The sequence below is a fragment of the Thunnus maccoyii genome, chromosome 13, assembly GCF_910596095.1.
Source record: "Thunnus maccoyii chromosome 13, fThuMac1.1, whole genome shotgun sequence".
Classification (NCBI taxonomy): Eukaryota; Metazoa; Chordata; class Actinopteri; order Scombriformes; family Scombridae; genus Thunnus; species Thunnus maccoyii.
The window spans coordinates 14,692,092-14,711,105 of NC_056545.1; the positions used below are offsets into that span (position 1 = coordinate 14,692,092).

The following is a 19,014-nucleotide window of genomic DNA, read 5'->3' on the forward strand; positions in this document are numbered from 1 at the left end:
TAATAACAGCGATACTTAATACTGAGAAAAACTTCAAAGCGCAACATTGGTTTCAAACAACAAACTCTGAGACGGAGCATGAGATGAACCACAAACCTGTCTCTGCAAACAAAGATGGTTTGACAGTGTGGAGCGGAGTAGTGAGACCAGTGTGTTGTTGCTGTGATTGGTCCACTTGTGTAATTATGTGTGTATTCACCTGTGTGCAGGTGAGAGAGAGACACTGGTGAAACAGAGAGAGAGAGAAAATGGATATGTACATATTGAATATCCTCTTATCAGTAGTAAAAAAAAAAAAAGTAACTGACTCCAACACAAAGACATTAGCTGAAAGGTCAATCAATTTGACAAACATGCACTACTTTCTTCAAACACTGTGTCTGCACATGTAAAGCTGAATCTCTCTTGAAACACTCTTCTACACTTCCTTTTTTACAAGACAATATATTTTAAGCATTTATAGTATGTTCCCATGCCACAAACAGGCATAAAAAGGTCTTGTCCCTTTATAATCCGTAGTCTAAATCTTTACCTAACATGATGTAGTTTGAGAATTATGTAAAATCGTGAATGTGCTGACTGTTAATATTTTGCAGATTGCTGTATATCAACATGAACCATACATTTTATGTTAAATAAAAAACAACAACAACAACTAGTGGTCAGTTTTGTAGGAAGTTTATTTCAATCCAGCAACACATTAAGGCATGCAGTTTGCATATATTCCAATTTAAGCAAAACTGACAGAAGGGAAATGTTTCAGAAAAGTGCATAAAAGTTCAGTCACTTAAAACATACTATAAGCATAGTAATCCTTTGGCACTTAGCAGTTAAAATATAGATATAATTTTAATGAATTCTTTTAAAAATCACTATTTTTTTGTCATAAGAAAATATCACCTTTCAAAAAGAGAAAAAAAACAAGCACACAAGCCACTAACATAAGCAGATACTTTTCTTACAGTTAAAACAATCCCAAATAATATATTGATTTCAAATGTATGTCTCCAAACTTCAACTTACAAGCATCCGTTTCTCAACTTTAAAAAAAAAAAAAAAAACAAGCTAACCTCTTGCTTATGCTAACACTTAAGCATACACCGTGTTGACTGAAAGTGACGACTCACACTACCGTCAGCTCATGAAAAGAAGTCTGTGTGTAAGAAAACTGGCCTTTTTAAAATCAGTGTTTTACTTGATGTGGAGATTCATATGTGGCATCATAACCTCAGTATAGCTGATGTACTACTATTTGTACTTCAAAACCCCATGTCACATTTATTACAAAAACTAATTCTCCACACATGGTCCAACTTGTTCTGAAGCTTTCACATCTCGTGGTGTCTAGCGGAAGACGTGGTTGAAAGCTTTAGAAATGAGCAAGTTGGACATTATGTTGAAAAATGTAGCTAGTTGTCTATTCTTGAAGCTCAACCTGATTACATTGTTTTTATACATATTTTAGTATCATATTTAGTTTGATACAAGTCCGTCAAAGAAAAAAACTATCAAACCTCGCTACATATACTGTATGATCATTGAGGATTTGTCTTCAGTGCTTCTCATTTTCTCACTTTTTAGGACAAAACTAGTCATCTACCATCACTCAACACAGTGTAAGTTGTGTTAGGATTAACATTCTCCAACCACAGCAAACAACCAACAATGGACATAAACTACATTTTGGTCCCAACCCTCCTATCGATTCATGTGTAATCTTCCAAAAACACAACTTGATAATGAAATTGAAATGAAGACTCTGGCCTTTATGTAAAAACAAACAAAGTAACATAATGACTATATTTTGAAAAAGGATGTGACAGCTGATGACATGTGCTGTGAGAAAACAACCAAACTCTCCATCTCTACTTGTTTCCACAGTCGGTGCAGAGGATGTCTCTCCCCTTGGCTACGAAACGCTTGTTGGACAGACTGAGGGAGCATTTCTTACAGTTGAAGCAGTATTCGTGCCAAGAGCTGCCCTCGTAGTTCACCACGTTCACGCCTTTACCGAAACCTGAGAGGAGAGAAGAGGAGAGGAGAGTCGGGTTAAGACCCCGTTCTAATGTGTCACTTTGGTCCCAGTCTGTCCTTTCAGCTCTCTTCAAGTCCATTTTTTTCCCATCTTCTTTGTTTACTTTCTAAAACTACTGAACAGTAGCAGTGGTAACTTTCTTAAACTTTTAAATTCTTCACTACACTGTCACCCAGATATGTCATTCCAACCGTGGGATTTCTTAATCCTGTAACAGTATAAATAGCATCAACACACTCCAATCTGAACACACCAGGGCTGAGTCCTTCCATCCAGGTGAACCTACCCTTTTATTTACATTTGCATCACGGATTATGCCAAACTTGTAAAGTCAGGACCATGTGACCGTATCCTACTGATCAGGTTCTTATGTTCAGTTGGCCATCAGTTACTGGTAAACATTTAGCAGGTATGTTAAATAGATGAATGCAACTTATATGAATATATTCACTATCAACCCAATACACTATTTGCCAACTATATTTTGAAGGTTAAGTCACAACTTTCACTATATACATGAGTATTTTTAACATTTACCCAGTTTATAGTAGTTTTTTATCCCAAGTTATTACTTAAATCACTCTCTACTGGCCATTTTAGGTCAACTGCTTGGTGATACATTTTTGAAGTTACAAGTTGATCCAAATTAGTTTTTATCCTAGACTGTCTCATTTCATTAGGAGCCACAGGTTCACCCTGGTCTCAAGGACCTCCATTCAGAGATTCAAGCCCCTGAATTGGGACACGACTATCCACACTAAAAATTGTCTTCTCAAACTGTTGATAGGTTACAGTTTAAAGCCAATTCAAGAAGGTCCCTGACCAGAAGCTTGCCTCAGTAAATGAAGATTGCACGTATATAGAGTTTGTGGATGCTTCTCCTGTAAAATTTTTGACTAGATTATAACTCCAAACTAACTATAATTGACTTGCATAATATATTTTTGAATACAGTGTTTTGAAAGAGAAAAATCATTGTGTACATTTTAATCTTCAGTTTTAATTTTAAGTAACCTGTGATGGGGTTCTGGCAGCCGCTGCATTTCTTAGCCACAGAGTTCTTGTAGCAGTCGACACAGAAGACCTGGTCCTGGTGGTTGGTGAAACTCGTTCCTGCCAGAGGCTTTGAGCAGGAGCTGCACACGAAACAGTGGCTGTGCCACGGCTGGTCCTGGTAGTTCACTCCTCCAGAGGTTATCGGCTGGAGACAGATGGAAGAGAAGAGAATAGTAAGTGTATGAATGGTAGTATTACCATAGTGTTTCTACTAAAATCCTTTTTTATTAGGGCCTGAGCCCCAAAGGGGCGAAGACCCTATTGTATCTGTTGTGTTTGTTTCTTTCTTATTCTTTCTTTCTTATTACGCCACTTCAACCCTAAATTTGACCCCCTAAACATGTTCAAAAACTCACTAAATTTGGCACGCACATCAGGTCTAGTGAAAAATTTGATAAAATGTAAAAATAAACCCCTAAAGTGCCAAAATGTGCATCTATGTATCTAACATGGCCGCCACGGCCTGTAGGAATGTCATAGAGAGATCGAACCAAAACTCAATTCTTTGTCTCATCAAGACCTACAAATCATACACTGATACCCCTGACCTAAATCCAACAGGAAGTCCGCAATATGCTCATCAAAGTACGACTTTGCGCCAATTTTGGACCCCCAAGAAACGCTATCTCCTCCTAGGGCATTAATGGAATCGGCTTCAAACTTTGATACATGACTTATCCCACTGTGCTGAACAAAAGTTATTAAAAACTTTGTAATAATCGAATGGTTTAGATTTTTTAAGCCCCGAAAGTTGGAGTGCCACATCACACCTTATAATGTAAACCAATGGAGAGGCAATCTCCGGGCATGGACTTTGTGCCAAACTGAGGCGTTTGATGTCTAAACTATAAGTCAGACCACTTTCAGACCTGTATCAATGGATTTGGGACAAAATTTCCTACAAAAATTGTGATTTTTAATGTAAGATTTGGCCAAAGTCCTGGGATTTATGAGGATATTTCATCCAGTGTCCAGTGGTACACATTTCAATCAAACTTTGACCAGATCATGTGGGTTAAAAGTGTTTACTTTTCTAAAAATAGACAATGAAATATAGGAAATTAATTTGTTTTACACACAAACTCATCAAGACTTTTCAATTTACTGATTGAAATTCAAGTGACCGGGCTCAAAACTTGCACAATTTTGATGACACAGGTGTGAGCAACTCAGCCTTATATGACAAACATCATCTGATTCATATGAAATTTTCAAGGTGTGCTCCACAGTTGATATACAGAGACATGATGTTTATTTAATGGGTGTTTTCTAGCACCACATAGTGGACACAGGAAATGATATTTAACTCCTTCATGCAATGTTAGATAACAGTGAAAAACTAAAGTTACACGTCTTTGTCCAGCAAGTAACAATGTACATTTAAACGTAAGCCACATAGAAGTGCAATCAAACTGGCTGAATAGTGCCCCCTACAAAATTGCAGCAAATCAGCCCCAGCAGCAGGCAAGATAGTGAACAAAGGAAGTAATGTTTATCTCCTTGCACTGTCTGAAAACAGCCCGGGTCTGAAGACATCTACATGCCCGTGACAGAAGCCCTTCGACTGCGCCGCGGCCTGACATGCGCAAAGGCGCTAGGGCCCGTTCAACGCTGCTCGCAGCTTTAATTGATACAGTGTCCTCAGGGTAACAAAATATGTAGTAATCTTGGAAGAACCAACCCTCAAAACAACTACAGTCGAACATTTTTTATCCACTAAAGTACATTTACAGCCTGAAAAAGTCATATCCCTTTCAGATCTATCATGTTCAGTTCATGTTATTAGTAAGAATGAGGGGGGTGGGTGTGTCTGTTCCCTGTCCTAACAAACCTTTTTGCAGCTGAAGCAGTGTTTGGCAAACTTCTTGTCATGGCAGGGGCTGCAGTAAATGTCAGTTCCTTTGGAGAGGAAACTCAGCGATCCTATTGGTCGTTTACAGTTGCAGCAGACGAAACATTCATCGTGCCATGAGTTTCCTTTGTACTCCACGCTTTCTGTGCCTGCAGAAGATGAGAGATGGTGAGATATTAGTTCAACGAAACAGGTAGTGAAGAAGTAAATGATGAATGACTGAAAGTAATACGGGAATTTGGAAATATTTCACTGATTTAACTGAGTCTAAGTGGCTCCATTTCAAATAAAATTAAGTTCAACAAGAAATTATTTTGCATTATCATTGTAATAAACATTTTTTATACGCTCTTGCCAATTATTTTTACAGGGGACATGTAAAGTTTTTCTGTGGTGATTTTTAATTGTCCTCCAGCAGCTCTTCTGTTGTCAATACGAAATGAGGGTTTGCAGGTCAGCAGTCTTGGCAGTCTTACCAGCCAGTATGGGTTTATAGCAACCGTGGCAGCGTGGAGCGTCCTCTCTGGAGCAGCACTTCCCACACATGATGCGGTCCTCCTTGGTGCTGAAGGGCTCCTTGGCCAGAGGCTTGTAACACTTGGTACAACGGAAACACTCCTCATGCCAGTATCGGCCCTTATGACTGAGCTCCTAATACAGGAAGGAACAGAAATGAGGTAAGTGAAGGAGAAAATGAAGGGGCGACACTCAAAGCTGAACAGACCTGATAAGAAACATGTGCGAAAAACTCAACTGCCAGCCAATCTCTCGCACCTTTGTTTCCACAGAGATGGGTCGATGGCACTCGGCACAGTTGTTGGCACAGAACTTGGTGTGGCAGCGGACGCACACCGGCTTGCCCTCGCTGCGGATGAACCTCTTCCCCCCAAGGTCCTCCCGACAGTAGAAACAGTGCGAGCTCTCTGCCATCGTCACTCCAAGGGAGACACACGCCTGCAGCAAATAGAGGGAGAGGAGAAGGAAGGTAAAATCCTGCTCATCATAAAGTCATCATGTTAAAAATGATGCTGATTTTAGGGCTGCAACTAACAACTACTTTCTTAGTTCTTTGGTCTATAAAAAGTCCCGAAAGTATTCACCTTACATTGATATCAAACAGAAAAGCCTCACATTTAATAAGCTGGAACAAGCAGATGTTTGACATTTGCTACTGATAATCACCACATGGGGGCGCTGTAGATATATAGATGCTTTTCTTCAATAGCTGAGGCACTGAATACTGACAGTGACGTTGTTTGTGTAAAAGCACAGCGACCAAGTTTGCGTGATTGTTTCAGTTTATCTTAATCATCTTATCAAAGTAATCGGCAACTACTTTTCTGTAATTTACTTGTTTATTACTTGACTAATCACGACAGCAGCTGCAACTGATTTTTCAGTTTGTTCTGGGTTGCTTTGAGCTTTGTGTGCTGCTTGAACTGCTCTTTAAAAAAAAAAAGAGGCAAGATCATAGAAGAAATTAGAATCTGAACAATAAAAGTTCGGTCATTCTGTCACTTCACAGCTGCGTGTGTGTTGTTTGTACCACTAATCAGTTGCTCTCTGTGACAGTAAGTGAACTGAATTTCACATCTTTCTCACAACAAAGTATTCCAGTTAGAGAAGAGTACCTAAAGTACCTAAAACTACCACACCTGAAATGAGCACTCTGATATTTACAGCTATGGCTGATAAGATGCTTTTTATTACTCGCTTTGATGTGTTGACATTGACATATTTGTTCATGCATAGCAACCAGGTGTACATATCTGTGTTTCTATGTGTCCACCTGTGTTTGCATTTGTTGCACACATAGCCTGTCTGAGTGCTCATGTGCTAGTTCCTCATTCATCTTATCTCTACCCGATTCAATGGCCAAGAGCACAAGTTTAAATCATTTGATTTGATGATGAAATTTATAATGTCTTAAAGTTTTTGAGTCAGCCTTTCTGCCATTTGTAATAGAGAGACCTGCCAAAGATTACCTGTTTTAAAGGGCAATTCTGTAGTTAAGTCACCAAACCACTTTACATGTCAAATTCCAAGTGTTTAATTATGATTGCAAGCATGTGCCTCTTATTCTCTGTTCAACCTGTATTACCGGAAGCTGTTTTCTGAGCTGTACTAATCGCAAGATGACCTTGTTTTCTGTTTGTGCAGCAGACTTTTTACTTTACTTTTGGATGCGTGTGGACATAAAATCAGGGCAGTTTTAAGCATACATGTTTTTAAAATATCTAGGTATAATTCAGTGAAAATCACCAATAAAAATAAATAATAAAACTAATAAAAATTGAGCCTTTAGTTGAGTATTTTTCATTTTATCCTTCTTTATAAATTTATACTTCTTCCCCTCTACATTTCAGAGGGGAATGTACTTTTCAACACCACTACATTTATTTATTTTACAGTTACTAGTTACTTTGCAGATAGAAAATATCATTCAAAACATACGCTAAGCTTAAGGAATATGTTGCATTGTTATAAATTAAACTACTCAACAGTGTATAAAGTGGTTAAAATGAGCTCCACCTCGACCATGTACAACATTAAAATGATACTTACACGTGAATGTATCAATATTGAAGTTTCAATAATATAATATATAATAATAAAACACTCACAGGGGCCATTTTTCTGCATAACCAACACTTTTACTTTTGATATTTGAAAGTAAAAGTCATTTTTGCTCATAAAACTTCTGTGCTTAAGATTTTGAATGCAGGACTTTTACTTGTAATGGAGTATTTTTAAACTATGGTATTGTCCACTACCCAACTCATTACTGTCCACCTTCGAGGTAAATGAAGTCCCATAACCGGATAGGACAGTGTCCAAATATTCAATTATGGCTATGTCTAACTGAGTTCTCATAAGACTTGAGTGCAATAATCACTCTGCCCAAAATACAACATGTATAAAATTCCTAAAGATAGAACCAAAATCACCACGTTCATCACCATAACTTCCATTACAGCCTGGAGATTACAGGGTCAGGATTTCAGATGCTCAATAACACACAACACGATATATAAAAAATCACAGCTACACAAACACACAGAAATGTAGAGGAAGAGATGGCTAAAGTCTGCTCGCTTGGTTATTTCCCACATCAAGTTCACGCTGGCTGACCGCGAGGAATTCTCCCAAGCAGAGCTGTGTGTGTGTGTGTCTGAGGGGGTGTGTGTGTGTGTTCGCACAGTGAGGTGAACACATGAAGGAATGCCTGGTATGACTAATGTGGTGAGATCTGGAACGTCGACAACTCTTTGACAGAACCTCGACACACACATACACACACTTCTTCTTCCATGGACCACTCCCTAGGAAACCACCCAAACCACAAACTATAGCATTTGCCTCCTGGTTTGAGCAGCATGTCAGCACAGATACATGAGGAAGTCCTGGTTTTGGCTCAAGACCGACGTTACCACGAGTTTTGGCTGCATTCACAAACGTTTAAATCCTCCCTTTTTCTTGTGACTTTCCTTAAGCTCTTCACCAGAAGTCAGAGATGAGTCAGGAATTAGTTTTTATAGGCAAGGACAGACATATACGGGTTTATTAATGCTGATGACCATTCTAGTGCTTTTGGACGGGACACGAGGGGAAAATATGGTGAAATCATGGTTGTCTTTGTCAGCCACATGTAAAGTTGTACACTGTCTGTCAGGTGCTGTGACATGATACCTTTCTGCCAAGGACTTGTACTTTACTTCTTGTAAAATCGCACCATTTTAAAAATCTAGAAATCATAAAGGTTTTAGGTTAAAGATAGGTTTGGTTTTGGTGAGAATGGTGGGCCATTGAAAATTGAGTTATGACCATCATATTTGTCCCAGTAGTCTCCCTTTTTTTGGTCTCTGACAGCTATTATGTATTTGTATTCTTTTTTTCAGTATTTTTCATTTTAAAAGTGCTGAAAACATATTGTAAAGATTGGGTTATAACAAGATTAAGAGTCTACAGCCATGCTAGCTGCTCTGTGAGGCTCTACAGCAGTGCTTTTAGCAAAATGCTAATGTCAGCATGCCATAGTTGAAAGGTCAAGGGATCACCAAAGTTATTACAATTCGTCCTGAGGGGAACATGAATGTGTGCATCAAGTTTCATGGCCAGTTCATCCAATAGTTGTTGAGAAATTTCAGTCTGGACCATAGCAGTGGACCAACAGACCGATATTACCATCCCTAGAGCATGGTTTTGCAAGGCTAAAATATCATTCGCAGCCCAGACATTCAGTAGTTTAACTGGTGGTTAAACTCTATGAGCTGAGGTGTATTCTGACGAGATGACCTTATGTCTGTAAAGTGCTCTGAACTGTTTCCTCTGGCAGCAAAAACTGTTCTGCTGATTTAGGAAAAAAATATATTCGTACAAAATTAAAACAATACTTAAATTTGAGCACAAGTAGGAGGGAATTAAAACTGTTAAACCAAACTTCAGTTCTTCTCAGCATGAAAAAGCCTCTTAAACAGAATGTAGCCTGTGATGTGTAACCTGTCCAACCCCATGTGGTCAAGCTTAAGTGAGTTTTACACATTTTAGCTTGTTACCCAGAGACAGAGCACCGTTTGACAGAGGTATGTGGCTGAAGGTTAAAGGTGCTACTGTTAAGTTGATTAAATAGCTTCTTTTGTGGTCTTGTCTCCTTAACAGACAAAAAAAACTCCAAACCGAGGCGGACATCATGTGGAGTGTACATACATCTTCCTGTCTGTAAACTGCTAATTCATTATTTATTAATGGAAAAACCAGCAGCTGATTTGTGTGTTGACTGGGTGAGGTTACTCATCCATCTTCACTGGAAAGCAGCAAGCCCGGCCAGTCAAAGGCATCACTGGTCTGGTATTTTTACCTGTTGCCCTCTAGATCTCTCTCTGGCTCTTTTACTTCCTGCCTCTCCCTAAACTTATAAGAATACACAGCAACTGATAGAGAGACAGCACATACAGGCCACAGCTGCATGAAGTGCTGTGCAGGTTTAAGGCTGCAGAGCTGGCAATAATAATGTTTGGCTATCTGCATCGTGAAAATGTTATCTGATGGGAGCCAACAAAGGCTGACTGGAAGCGAGCCAGTAACCACACAGGTCAGAGGAAAATAAATCAGGTTTTCTCTGACATCAGAGTGTTGCTGCATGTCTCTGCAACGATTTTCTGTAATAAATAATCTCACTTGCTGTGTCATGGCAAGACAGCACGTATACATCATTTCTCGTATCCAAACTGCCAATACAAAACCTTTTGTTTGATCGTTATGGAAACAGTTGAATGTGAAATTGGAAAGCAACGCTGCAGCCAAGGACAACGTTGTGGGTGCGTGGACTTGTATTAATCGTATTGTGGGGAAATAAATCTGTTCATGCAGTCGTATTATAGGGGAATGTCTCCCATTTAGGGACAAACAAACGATCTCCACAGTGTTTTGGGGTAAAGTTTGGTGTTGGGCATGAAGTGGTTACAGTTAAAGGATTAGGCTGGTGTTCTATATTTTCTTATTGTCAAGAAATCAACACAAACTAAAGGAAATGGTGATTTTTTAATTATTTTTTTTTTGGGACTATTCAGTCACAGATTGACAGAGGAATTTTATGTGGGATTCAAAAATGAACCACAGTGCCAATAAAAAAGTATTCACCTCAAGTTTCAACTCAAGTTTTCATCTTTTATTCTCAACATTGAATCAAAGTAGATTTAATGTGACTGTTTATCATCATAATATGTCACTAGAATTGCAATGATTAGTCGATCGCCAAGAAGTAATTGGCAAACGTTTTGAAAGTCGATTAATCATTTTGATTCATTTTTTTTAAGAAATACCTTCTTAAATTCTCTGGTTCCAGCTTCTCAAATGTGAATATTTTCTGGCGTCTTTGTCTTCTTTGATAATAAACTGAATCTCTTCAGGTTGTGGACTATTTGTCGGGACAAAACAAGACATCTTAGGCTGCATCTTGAGCTTTTAGACAAAGTGACCAAACAGTTCATTGGTATTATTCACTGTTTTCTGACATCTTACTGAACAAACAATTAATTGAGAACGACAGATGAATCAATAATGAATCATTAGTTGCAGCTCCACATGTCACCCAGTGCAACAGTGAGACTCATTGATGTGTTTTAAAACAGTGGAAGTCTAACAGAGGAATAATCTATCAGGATTTGTCTGTAGAGACAATACTTGTTAATATTATCAGTTTACTGTTGGTTTTGGACTTTTCATGGCATTTTTTGGCAATGATAAAATTATAGAGTATCACTTGCCTTATTTTTTTAGGGTTAATGTAAATCTCCGGGGAATGAATCTTAGTAAATGAAATATCCTTCTAAGTCTGCAGCTACTCAAAAGATTTTCTGGTTGATTTAGTTTTTAATTCTTCTGAATCTCTTCTTGCTGTTTTCTCTATTGCTGTTGCTCTCTATGTGATCATCCTTTCACACCTTCGGCAAAGTTTCAGCCACCTGATTGTAAAAAAAAAAGCACAGCTTCTATGTCATTTCTCAACCAAACCCCAAATCTACCACACGGCAGTCGAAGATCTGTTGAGTAAAAAATAGAGCACAGAGAGGTGACATCATGTCACATGGACGAGGAGAAACTGACACGCATGTTTAAAACTATGAAGGACGAGAAGGAGAGCAGCAAAATAAAGAGAGAGAAACAGAGAGAGAGAGAGATCAACCGTGCCAAACATGACCAGACAATCTCAAATGGTGTGTGTTTTAGTTTGTCTGCATGTACCCACCGTGTGTGTGTGTGCGTGTGTGTGTGTGTGTGTGTTGGCATGAGCTTATCGCTGAAGAATGTAGTGGAAAACCGAGAAACAGGAAGTCTCCATCAGAACGGTGAAGTTGGCACAGCCCAGCCAAACACACACACACACACACACAAGTGAATTCTTTAATGATTTGGCTGTGACTCTGTTTACATTAACATCTCATTAATGCCTACAGATTCACGTTAGCATAAACCAAAGCTGAATTTACGTTAGATTTCATGTGTGCTGCAGGTGTGAGCTCTGTTTTCTATCCAAACTCTTCGAAAACTTTTTAATCAGTGACTTGGTGTGGAAGCTGGTAGAAAATGTCTCTTAATGGGATTTCCTGATGGTTTAAAAATAGATTAGAGTTGAAACTCAGTGCAAAACATTCATGTTCATTTTGATCCTGAGCTGTAAATGTATCTTCAACTCTCTTCTCTTTATCTACAGTCCCTCCTATTGTAATTGGTACATTTAGAATTTGTCATAGATAAGGAATAATGGCTTTAACAAAGATTCACATCCTCAGTGTAAAACTTGTGTTGACAAAAGGTCACTGATTGTTTAAAATGTCAAGGCGAGTCATGAACAACAGGAAATAAATGACCTTTAAATTGCAACAGTCTGAAGGTTTGTGTGCATAACTGATGAATGGACTTTATATGATTGTGTTTACAAATCCTGCAGTAATACTTCAAGTGAATCTGCACCGGAAACTTAAGCAGTATACTTGTATAACATTATTGGGCTGTTTATTATGTTAATTATATGTTATTTTATTCTCATTAATAACTGGCTAAACTAACAATTATTTTCATTATCGATTAATCTGTCGGTCATTTTCTTGATTGTTTGTTCAGTAAAATGTCAGAAAATAGTGAATAATACCATCACAGTTTTCCAGAGCCCAAGGTAACGTCTTCAGTTTGCTTGTTTAGTCTGACCAAGAGTCAGAAGCCTGAAGAGATTTTAATTTCCGATCATAGAAGACTAAGAAAAACAGCGAAGATTGAGGTTTTTAGAAGCTGGGACCAGAGAATTTAGGGAATTTTTGCTTGGAAAAATTACAAATATTCAACTGTCAACAGTAAATGTCACATTTCTTAATCTTTCAGGAAGAAACAGTAAGAGCTTTTCACTTGACTCAGAATTCTTCACCGATGATCAACTATCTCACAGGAAGAAATCCATCATAGAACAGGCAGAGACACATCGATGTCTGCATCAGGAAAAGACTACAATGTATTGCATCACTAGGACCTGTGAGTAAGAAGCTGCTCTCATAAGCAGCCTGCAATTGTCACAAACTAGTTGCTAGTTGGTTTTATTTACTGTGCATTTAGATACATCTACCATAGATTGAAAATAGTAAGTTTAAAACTACTCTGGGATGTGTGAAATAATCTGAGAAATGGAGGAAATCACTAAAAAGATGCACAGAACATCACAGACTCTTGATATAAATAATGGCAGTGCTTTTACTGCAATTAGTTCACAGTTTTAACTTGCAGTCACAAAATAACTCAACAGAAAACTGCAATACTTGAACCTGTATTAATCAAACACCTCATAAAGTTATGTCAAACGTCATGTGAGGTCATGTGTCTGGCCACCTGATGAATATAAGTCCAATGCTTTACTATGTTTATCAGCTAGCTGCTAACTTTGTCCTCTTTTTGGTACTGATGAGGTAGTGCACAGTAGGTTTATCAGAGGAGTTTTTTTTGCTAAGAAAACAGAAAACAAAGCAGCTGCTGAAGAAAAAGATGCTGATGATAGCAGTGAGACTGAATCAAAATCATAACAAAGAGCTGGAAGACTCTGTAGAGATGAGGAGGGGGGAAGTAGAGTCTGGTGATGATTCTCTGTGGGTTCGTCATGATGAGCATCACCTCGCATATCACATATCACAATCCTTTAATCCATTGTTAATATGAAAGTATTGTTCAGAGCAGCTTTAAAGATCACTGTATCCTTATAGTGGTCCAACTGCAACAATATGATATTGGGAGCATTCCCACCCCTGATTCCAGTCATACTATCACAAAAATAAATACACATCAGTATTTGAAACTGAGCAGGGAGTTCAGTTAAACATTTGTACTCCACAAAGTAAGATAATTGTTGTATTTGGCACCGGTGAGCCACATTCCAGAGAGTGGAATAAAGCCGATACAACGGATCGGAGTCGTGTAAAGCAAGGCCGAAGAAACGTAGCATGTCCCGCTACAACAGGACAGACATGATGGTTTTACCAGAAGCCGCTGGGTTTTCTGCACTTAACCCACCGCGCTTCGTCTGTCCTGTTCTCTCTCTCTCTCTTTCTCTCTCTCTCTCCATCTGAGTTACACACTCCTTCTTTGGTTCTCTCCTTTTTTCTCATTCCTCATTTCAGCAAGGGAGATGTTTTTCAGAACAGAGCAGCTGACAAAACTTGAAACCTTCAGCTGGAGCAGTGTATGACCAATTTCCATTTCCATGAATATCCATGACATTTTCCATATGAGTAAGTGACCCTCCCCGCATTGGCACCAGAACAGTTCAGTTGGAGGACTACTGAGGGCCCATAACTAATAGTGAAATTATCTTCTGTGACATTTAAGCCTTCAGCGTTGTCTGTCTGTCTGGCTTTTTTGCTTCCAAACTATTCTAATCTCCCCTCATAAATCTCTGCAAATCCCAGTTTCTAACCATTCTTCCAGATTCTTACCCCTAACATTGACCTCACCAAACCTTTACGTGAACTTAACCATTTCTTAACAAATGCCAAACAATTTCTGTACATAATACTATACGTAAAAAGAGGCAGGGAACCAAACATTAGATCATTTACCATCCATTTAAGTGTTAAAGCACAAGGCTGAATAAACGCACAGATTGGTGACAAGTTAAAGGAAAAAACAGTGTCTTTGTAAGATGTATGGCCACCACGAGTCTCTAGAATAACTTCAGCGCTCCCTGGCAGAAATATAATATCTGTAGATTGTCTCTACTAGCTTCTTGAAAAGAGATTTCCTCATTTGGTATTTTCATCGCTCCAAAATCTCCCATAGGGGTTCAGCTGGGATGAGATCTGGTGACTGTGAAGACCATAACAGATACAGTATGATTCCCATCATTTTCATACTCTTTTCCCTATATGGAAGCATGTGTTTATGTTTCTCCACTCATTTATTATGATTTTTCCTTTAATTTTTCATCTGTGTGTTACATTTCACAAAGCTTAAAGGAATAATAAGACGTATGCATTTAGTTGCTTTCTTGCCAAGCTTTAGATGAGAGGATCAATACCTCTCTTAAATTTGTTAAATATGAAGCTACATAGATTATTAGCTTAGCTGCTGGCTGCAAAAAAGTGATTAAACTTATCTCCCCAAATGTGAAATTATACCTAACCTAGTGTACCTACCTGTATATTGTGGTACAAACATATGATTAGTCAGGCAGCTGCTTCCTCTTTTCTCAGAAACATTTGTGTGTGAGTGGGTGCTTATGCACCAAGAGTGCAGCTATTAAATTTCCTTCCTTTCACATAGTACAGCAACACTTTGTCAATTTCAGAGTCACCGATTGATGTCGGCACACCAAAAAACATCACAACAGGTTCTTAAGGCTGCAGGTCAAAGATTAGACGTTGCCAAGTTTGTTTCTCAGTGAAAACTTATTTGAACCTTGATGGTGTCAGAGCACATTAACTGGTGGACTCCATTGAAATCTCTATCGGGGGGGGGGGGGACTCCACTAGTTTCCTGAAGGAGATCAATGAAAAGAAAAACAAATAACATGCCTATATTGCATTTACATTCTATCCTATTTAACTCGCAGCAGGCAAAACACAACAGGGAGTTACCAAGATGTGAAGTCAGACAAATATCATAAAGTTTTATGAGCCTGTGATGTAATTTATGGCACTGAGCTCATGGTAATTTCTTTAACATGCAGGCACCAACTTTGAATAAAACTAAAAATTGCCTATAGCCTTCTGCTCTGTGTGTGTGTGTGTGTCAGGCAGAGAAAGGTCAGTCTTGGTTTATTTACCCTGTGTGTTTTGTACACGTGTGTTTGTGTGTGTGCTCTTCGAAATGACTGTAATACTGCAAGTAACTCCATTTGCCTGTTAGAAATCAGCAACATTCACTAAAAATATTATGATGAAGGGGAAATATTATGCTCTTTGTGACTTTCTTTTATTTCTACACTGTTATGATGTCTGATATCTATTTTAAACATGGTAAAAGTTCCAAAACTTAAAGTTAACATATGTAGAAATGCTCCCTGCGAATCAAAAGCCCAGGCTTCAACCTGCCCTGAACGCTTCATTTGCGATGTTTTTTTCTACCTTGCTGACGAGCTGACATGGTGCATGCCCATAAATGGCTGTTCATTCCGCAGCCATTGTTGCAAATGTTGTTGCTAAGGTTGTTCCATGGGTTGTTCACATCGTCCACTCTCATATTTCGGATCAGATTCAGGCTCGAACATTTACGGATGTATTTGAGAAGAAGACGTTGCGAGTAAAGAATGAGAAAAAGTAGTGAAATCCTACAACTATAGTTTGTTTCATGATTTGTTGATGTTGCCTCCGCAGCCGGCGACTGGCAGCTTCCAAGAGCTGATCAATCAGAAGAGAGTGGGCTCATTGAGAGGGGGGGGGGAGCTAAAATGGCCTGTTTCAGACAGAGGCAGACAGTATGAGTGAAATAGAGAAATCGAGAGTTTTTTAACTGTAGCATACAAAGATATTCCAGTAGAGCCCCAGATCAAAAATAATTCAGTGGAAATGTGCATGAAGATGACATTTTACTCTTAAGTTACCGTTGGGACATCTGCAAAGGTTTCACAATGTCCAACATGATGTTTCTTTCTGTAATCTTACCGGTAAATGTGCCCTTCCCCTTTCAGTCATTCAGTCTTGAGTCATTTAACAGCGAAATTCTCCTTTTTTTTTTAATCAGTGTGTGAATAATCAGAATTTAAGGGTTGCAGTTACACAGTCAGTCATATGTGACCTGTTACACCCCCAAAGTTATTTGTTAGTCATACATTTGGATCCTGAAATTCTTCGTTAATACTGGAAGCAGTATTAACGATAGCTGGTAGAGCACACACCGCATCACTTACATGGATACGAAAACACACACACACACACTCACAGGACAATGAAAAATAGCTGTACAGGAATTTTAATTGACCTCTGTGATGCATTTTTTTTTTTTTTTTTTGCCTCAGCAGTTCCATCACTGAGTGAAAAAAAGGAGACTTCCTAACTGGAAACAGATTTCAGGAGCTGCTCGGGCTTCTTCCACAAGTCAGCATGTAACTGTAGCTTGCTCACACACACACACACACACACACACACTTACAGAGACGGACAGACAGCCAACGCCCCAGACAACTTTAAGTCTTGTTTCCTCTCTGCATATCACAATGCTGCTTTGCAAGTGAAGTCTGTATGAACTCACAAGATGTGTGTGTGAGAGGAGTAAAGTACATGCTATTGCACAGTTGTTTCATGGGCAAGTTACTGTGTAGGTGATCTGCTCTGAGCTGGCTTTACATGAAGATCAATAACTTTATATTGTCACATCTTTACAGTAAAAGATAAAAGTGCAGCTCAGAGTTTGAAGACAAGTTCATTAAGCATCATATAACCTGCATGTCTGTACAAACAAACTATAAAACAGTTCAGCAGTAAATGATCAGTTTTATCTCAAAACAAGTCTTAAGAAATGAGGTTTGGTGAGACTTTACAGATATAAACAGCTTACCGGGTTCAGAGTGATGACTGCGGCGTTGGGTGCGCGGCTCCCTCCGAGCTGTTTGGAAGCAGGGAACTCCGCTTACTTTATAAATACTTATATCTGCAGCTGTGTCAGGCTGCCCGCAAAACAGCTGGCTGAGACCGGAAGTGTGGTGTATAACTTCAAAATAAAATCAAGTTCAAACAGAAGTGGAAGGGGAGTTTGCCTTCAAAATAAAAGTGAATATGAAAAGATATGTGAACACTCGCGACAGCTGCGTCGTCATACTAATTGTCCAAAAGAAGTATTCAGATGCTTTATAAGTAAAAGTAGAAATACAGCAATGTAAAAATACTCCCTTACAAGTAAAAGTCCTGCATGAAAAATCCTACTTAAGCTAGTTTAGTCCAGTGCTTCCCAACCTGGGGGTCGAGCCCCTCCAAAGGGTCATCAGATAAATCTGAGGGGTCATGAGATGATTAATGGGAGAGGAAAGAAGAAAAAACAAAGTTCTGATACACAAACCTGTTTTCAGTTTTTGGACTTTTTCTCTAATCTTTGATTTTTGGTGAAATATTGGATCATTTAAACATTTATTGAAATGAAACTGTGTGAGAAGTTTAGAGGGAAAAATCAGTATTTGGTGGAGCTGTTAACAACTCAGACATCTGAAATGTGACCCCGATTACACACTGCTTTTTGTAAGATGTCAAAAGCCAAAAAAAGGTTGGAAACCACTGGTTTCATCTTTAACAATGTGTTGTTTTTTTAAAAGCTTGTTATATTATCCATCGTGTCAAACCTTCATCTGAAAAGTAACTAAAGCTGTAGTGGAGTAGAAAGTACAATATTTCCCTCTGAAATGTAGTAGAGTGGAAGTGTAAGCAAGTATAAGGAAACATATAGCATCAAATGGAAATACTCAAGTTAAGTACAAGTAACTCAAAATTGTACTTATGTACAGTACTTTAGTAAATGTACTCAGTTACTTTCCACCATTGATCTTGGCCTTACTGTTATGGAGTTAAGTTACTTTATCCTGTCATGCTTCAATTTAATTCATAACTCTGTTTACAGTTTGTTTTCTTTTGTTTGTTTTCTGTCTCTGCATGTCCATGTTTAATGTTGGTTTGAATCTTTGTGCTTTTGTTTGGGTTTTTTTTGGTCAATATGTAGAAGAGTGTGTTATGTGTAAGTTGTTTTATGACGGAATAAAACCAAACCAGTTGGTACTTATCAATTGTTGATAATAATTTTAGGGAAAGTCAACAAGCAGAAAATGGAGTGTAAAGGTTCATTCTTGGAAATAGAAAACAATGTTAACCACTCATAAACTTCTGCTGATGAACACTGTGAAACACAGTTGAAAGCTTAAAGGCACCCTGTGGAGTTTTTGTTGTACACAAAGATTCTGATTACACTCAGTGGTACAAAAATACATGGTGTATATGTCCTTGAGGCCTAATAAACATGTTGAATGCATTTTCTTCTCATAAAACATTTGCAAAATCGACTTTAAAAAACATTTTGACCCACTCAGAAAAACACTGATCCATTGCACTGCTGG

General features: G+C 38.4%; 1 protein-coding gene and 1 long non-coding RNA gene across 7 annotated transcripts in view; one reads left to right on the plus strand and one right to left on the minus strand.

The window, feature by feature from the left end:
- Positions 1-3,043, plus strand: part of LOC121910253 — a 23,337-nt gene extending 20,294 nt beyond the window's left edge. For all 6 annotated transcript variants that reach the window (XR_006099625.1, XR_006099627.1, XR_006099628.1 and 3 more), the window contains one exon: positions 1,882-3,043. This is a non-coding gene — a long non-coding RNA (uncharacterized LOC121910253). The remainder of the gene's footprint in view (positions 1-1,881) is intronic.
- On the minus strand, positions 672-17,819 carry LOC121910251 (four and a half LIM domains protein 1-like). Its single transcript, XM_042431380.1, has 6 exons — positions 17,475-17,819; positions 5,718-5,897; positions 5,420-5,594; positions 4,923-5,092; positions 3,050-3,236; positions 672-2,017 (listed from the first exon to the last, which is right to left on the minus strand). Exons 2-6 carry the CDS (start codon positions 5,871-5,873, stop codon positions 1,866-1,868), a joined length of 840 nt encoding a protein of 279 aa, XP_042287314.1. The 5' UTR covers positions 5,874-5,897; positions 17,475-17,819; the 3' UTR covers positions 672-1,865.
- Positions 17,820-19,014: the final 1,195 nt, after the last annotated feature.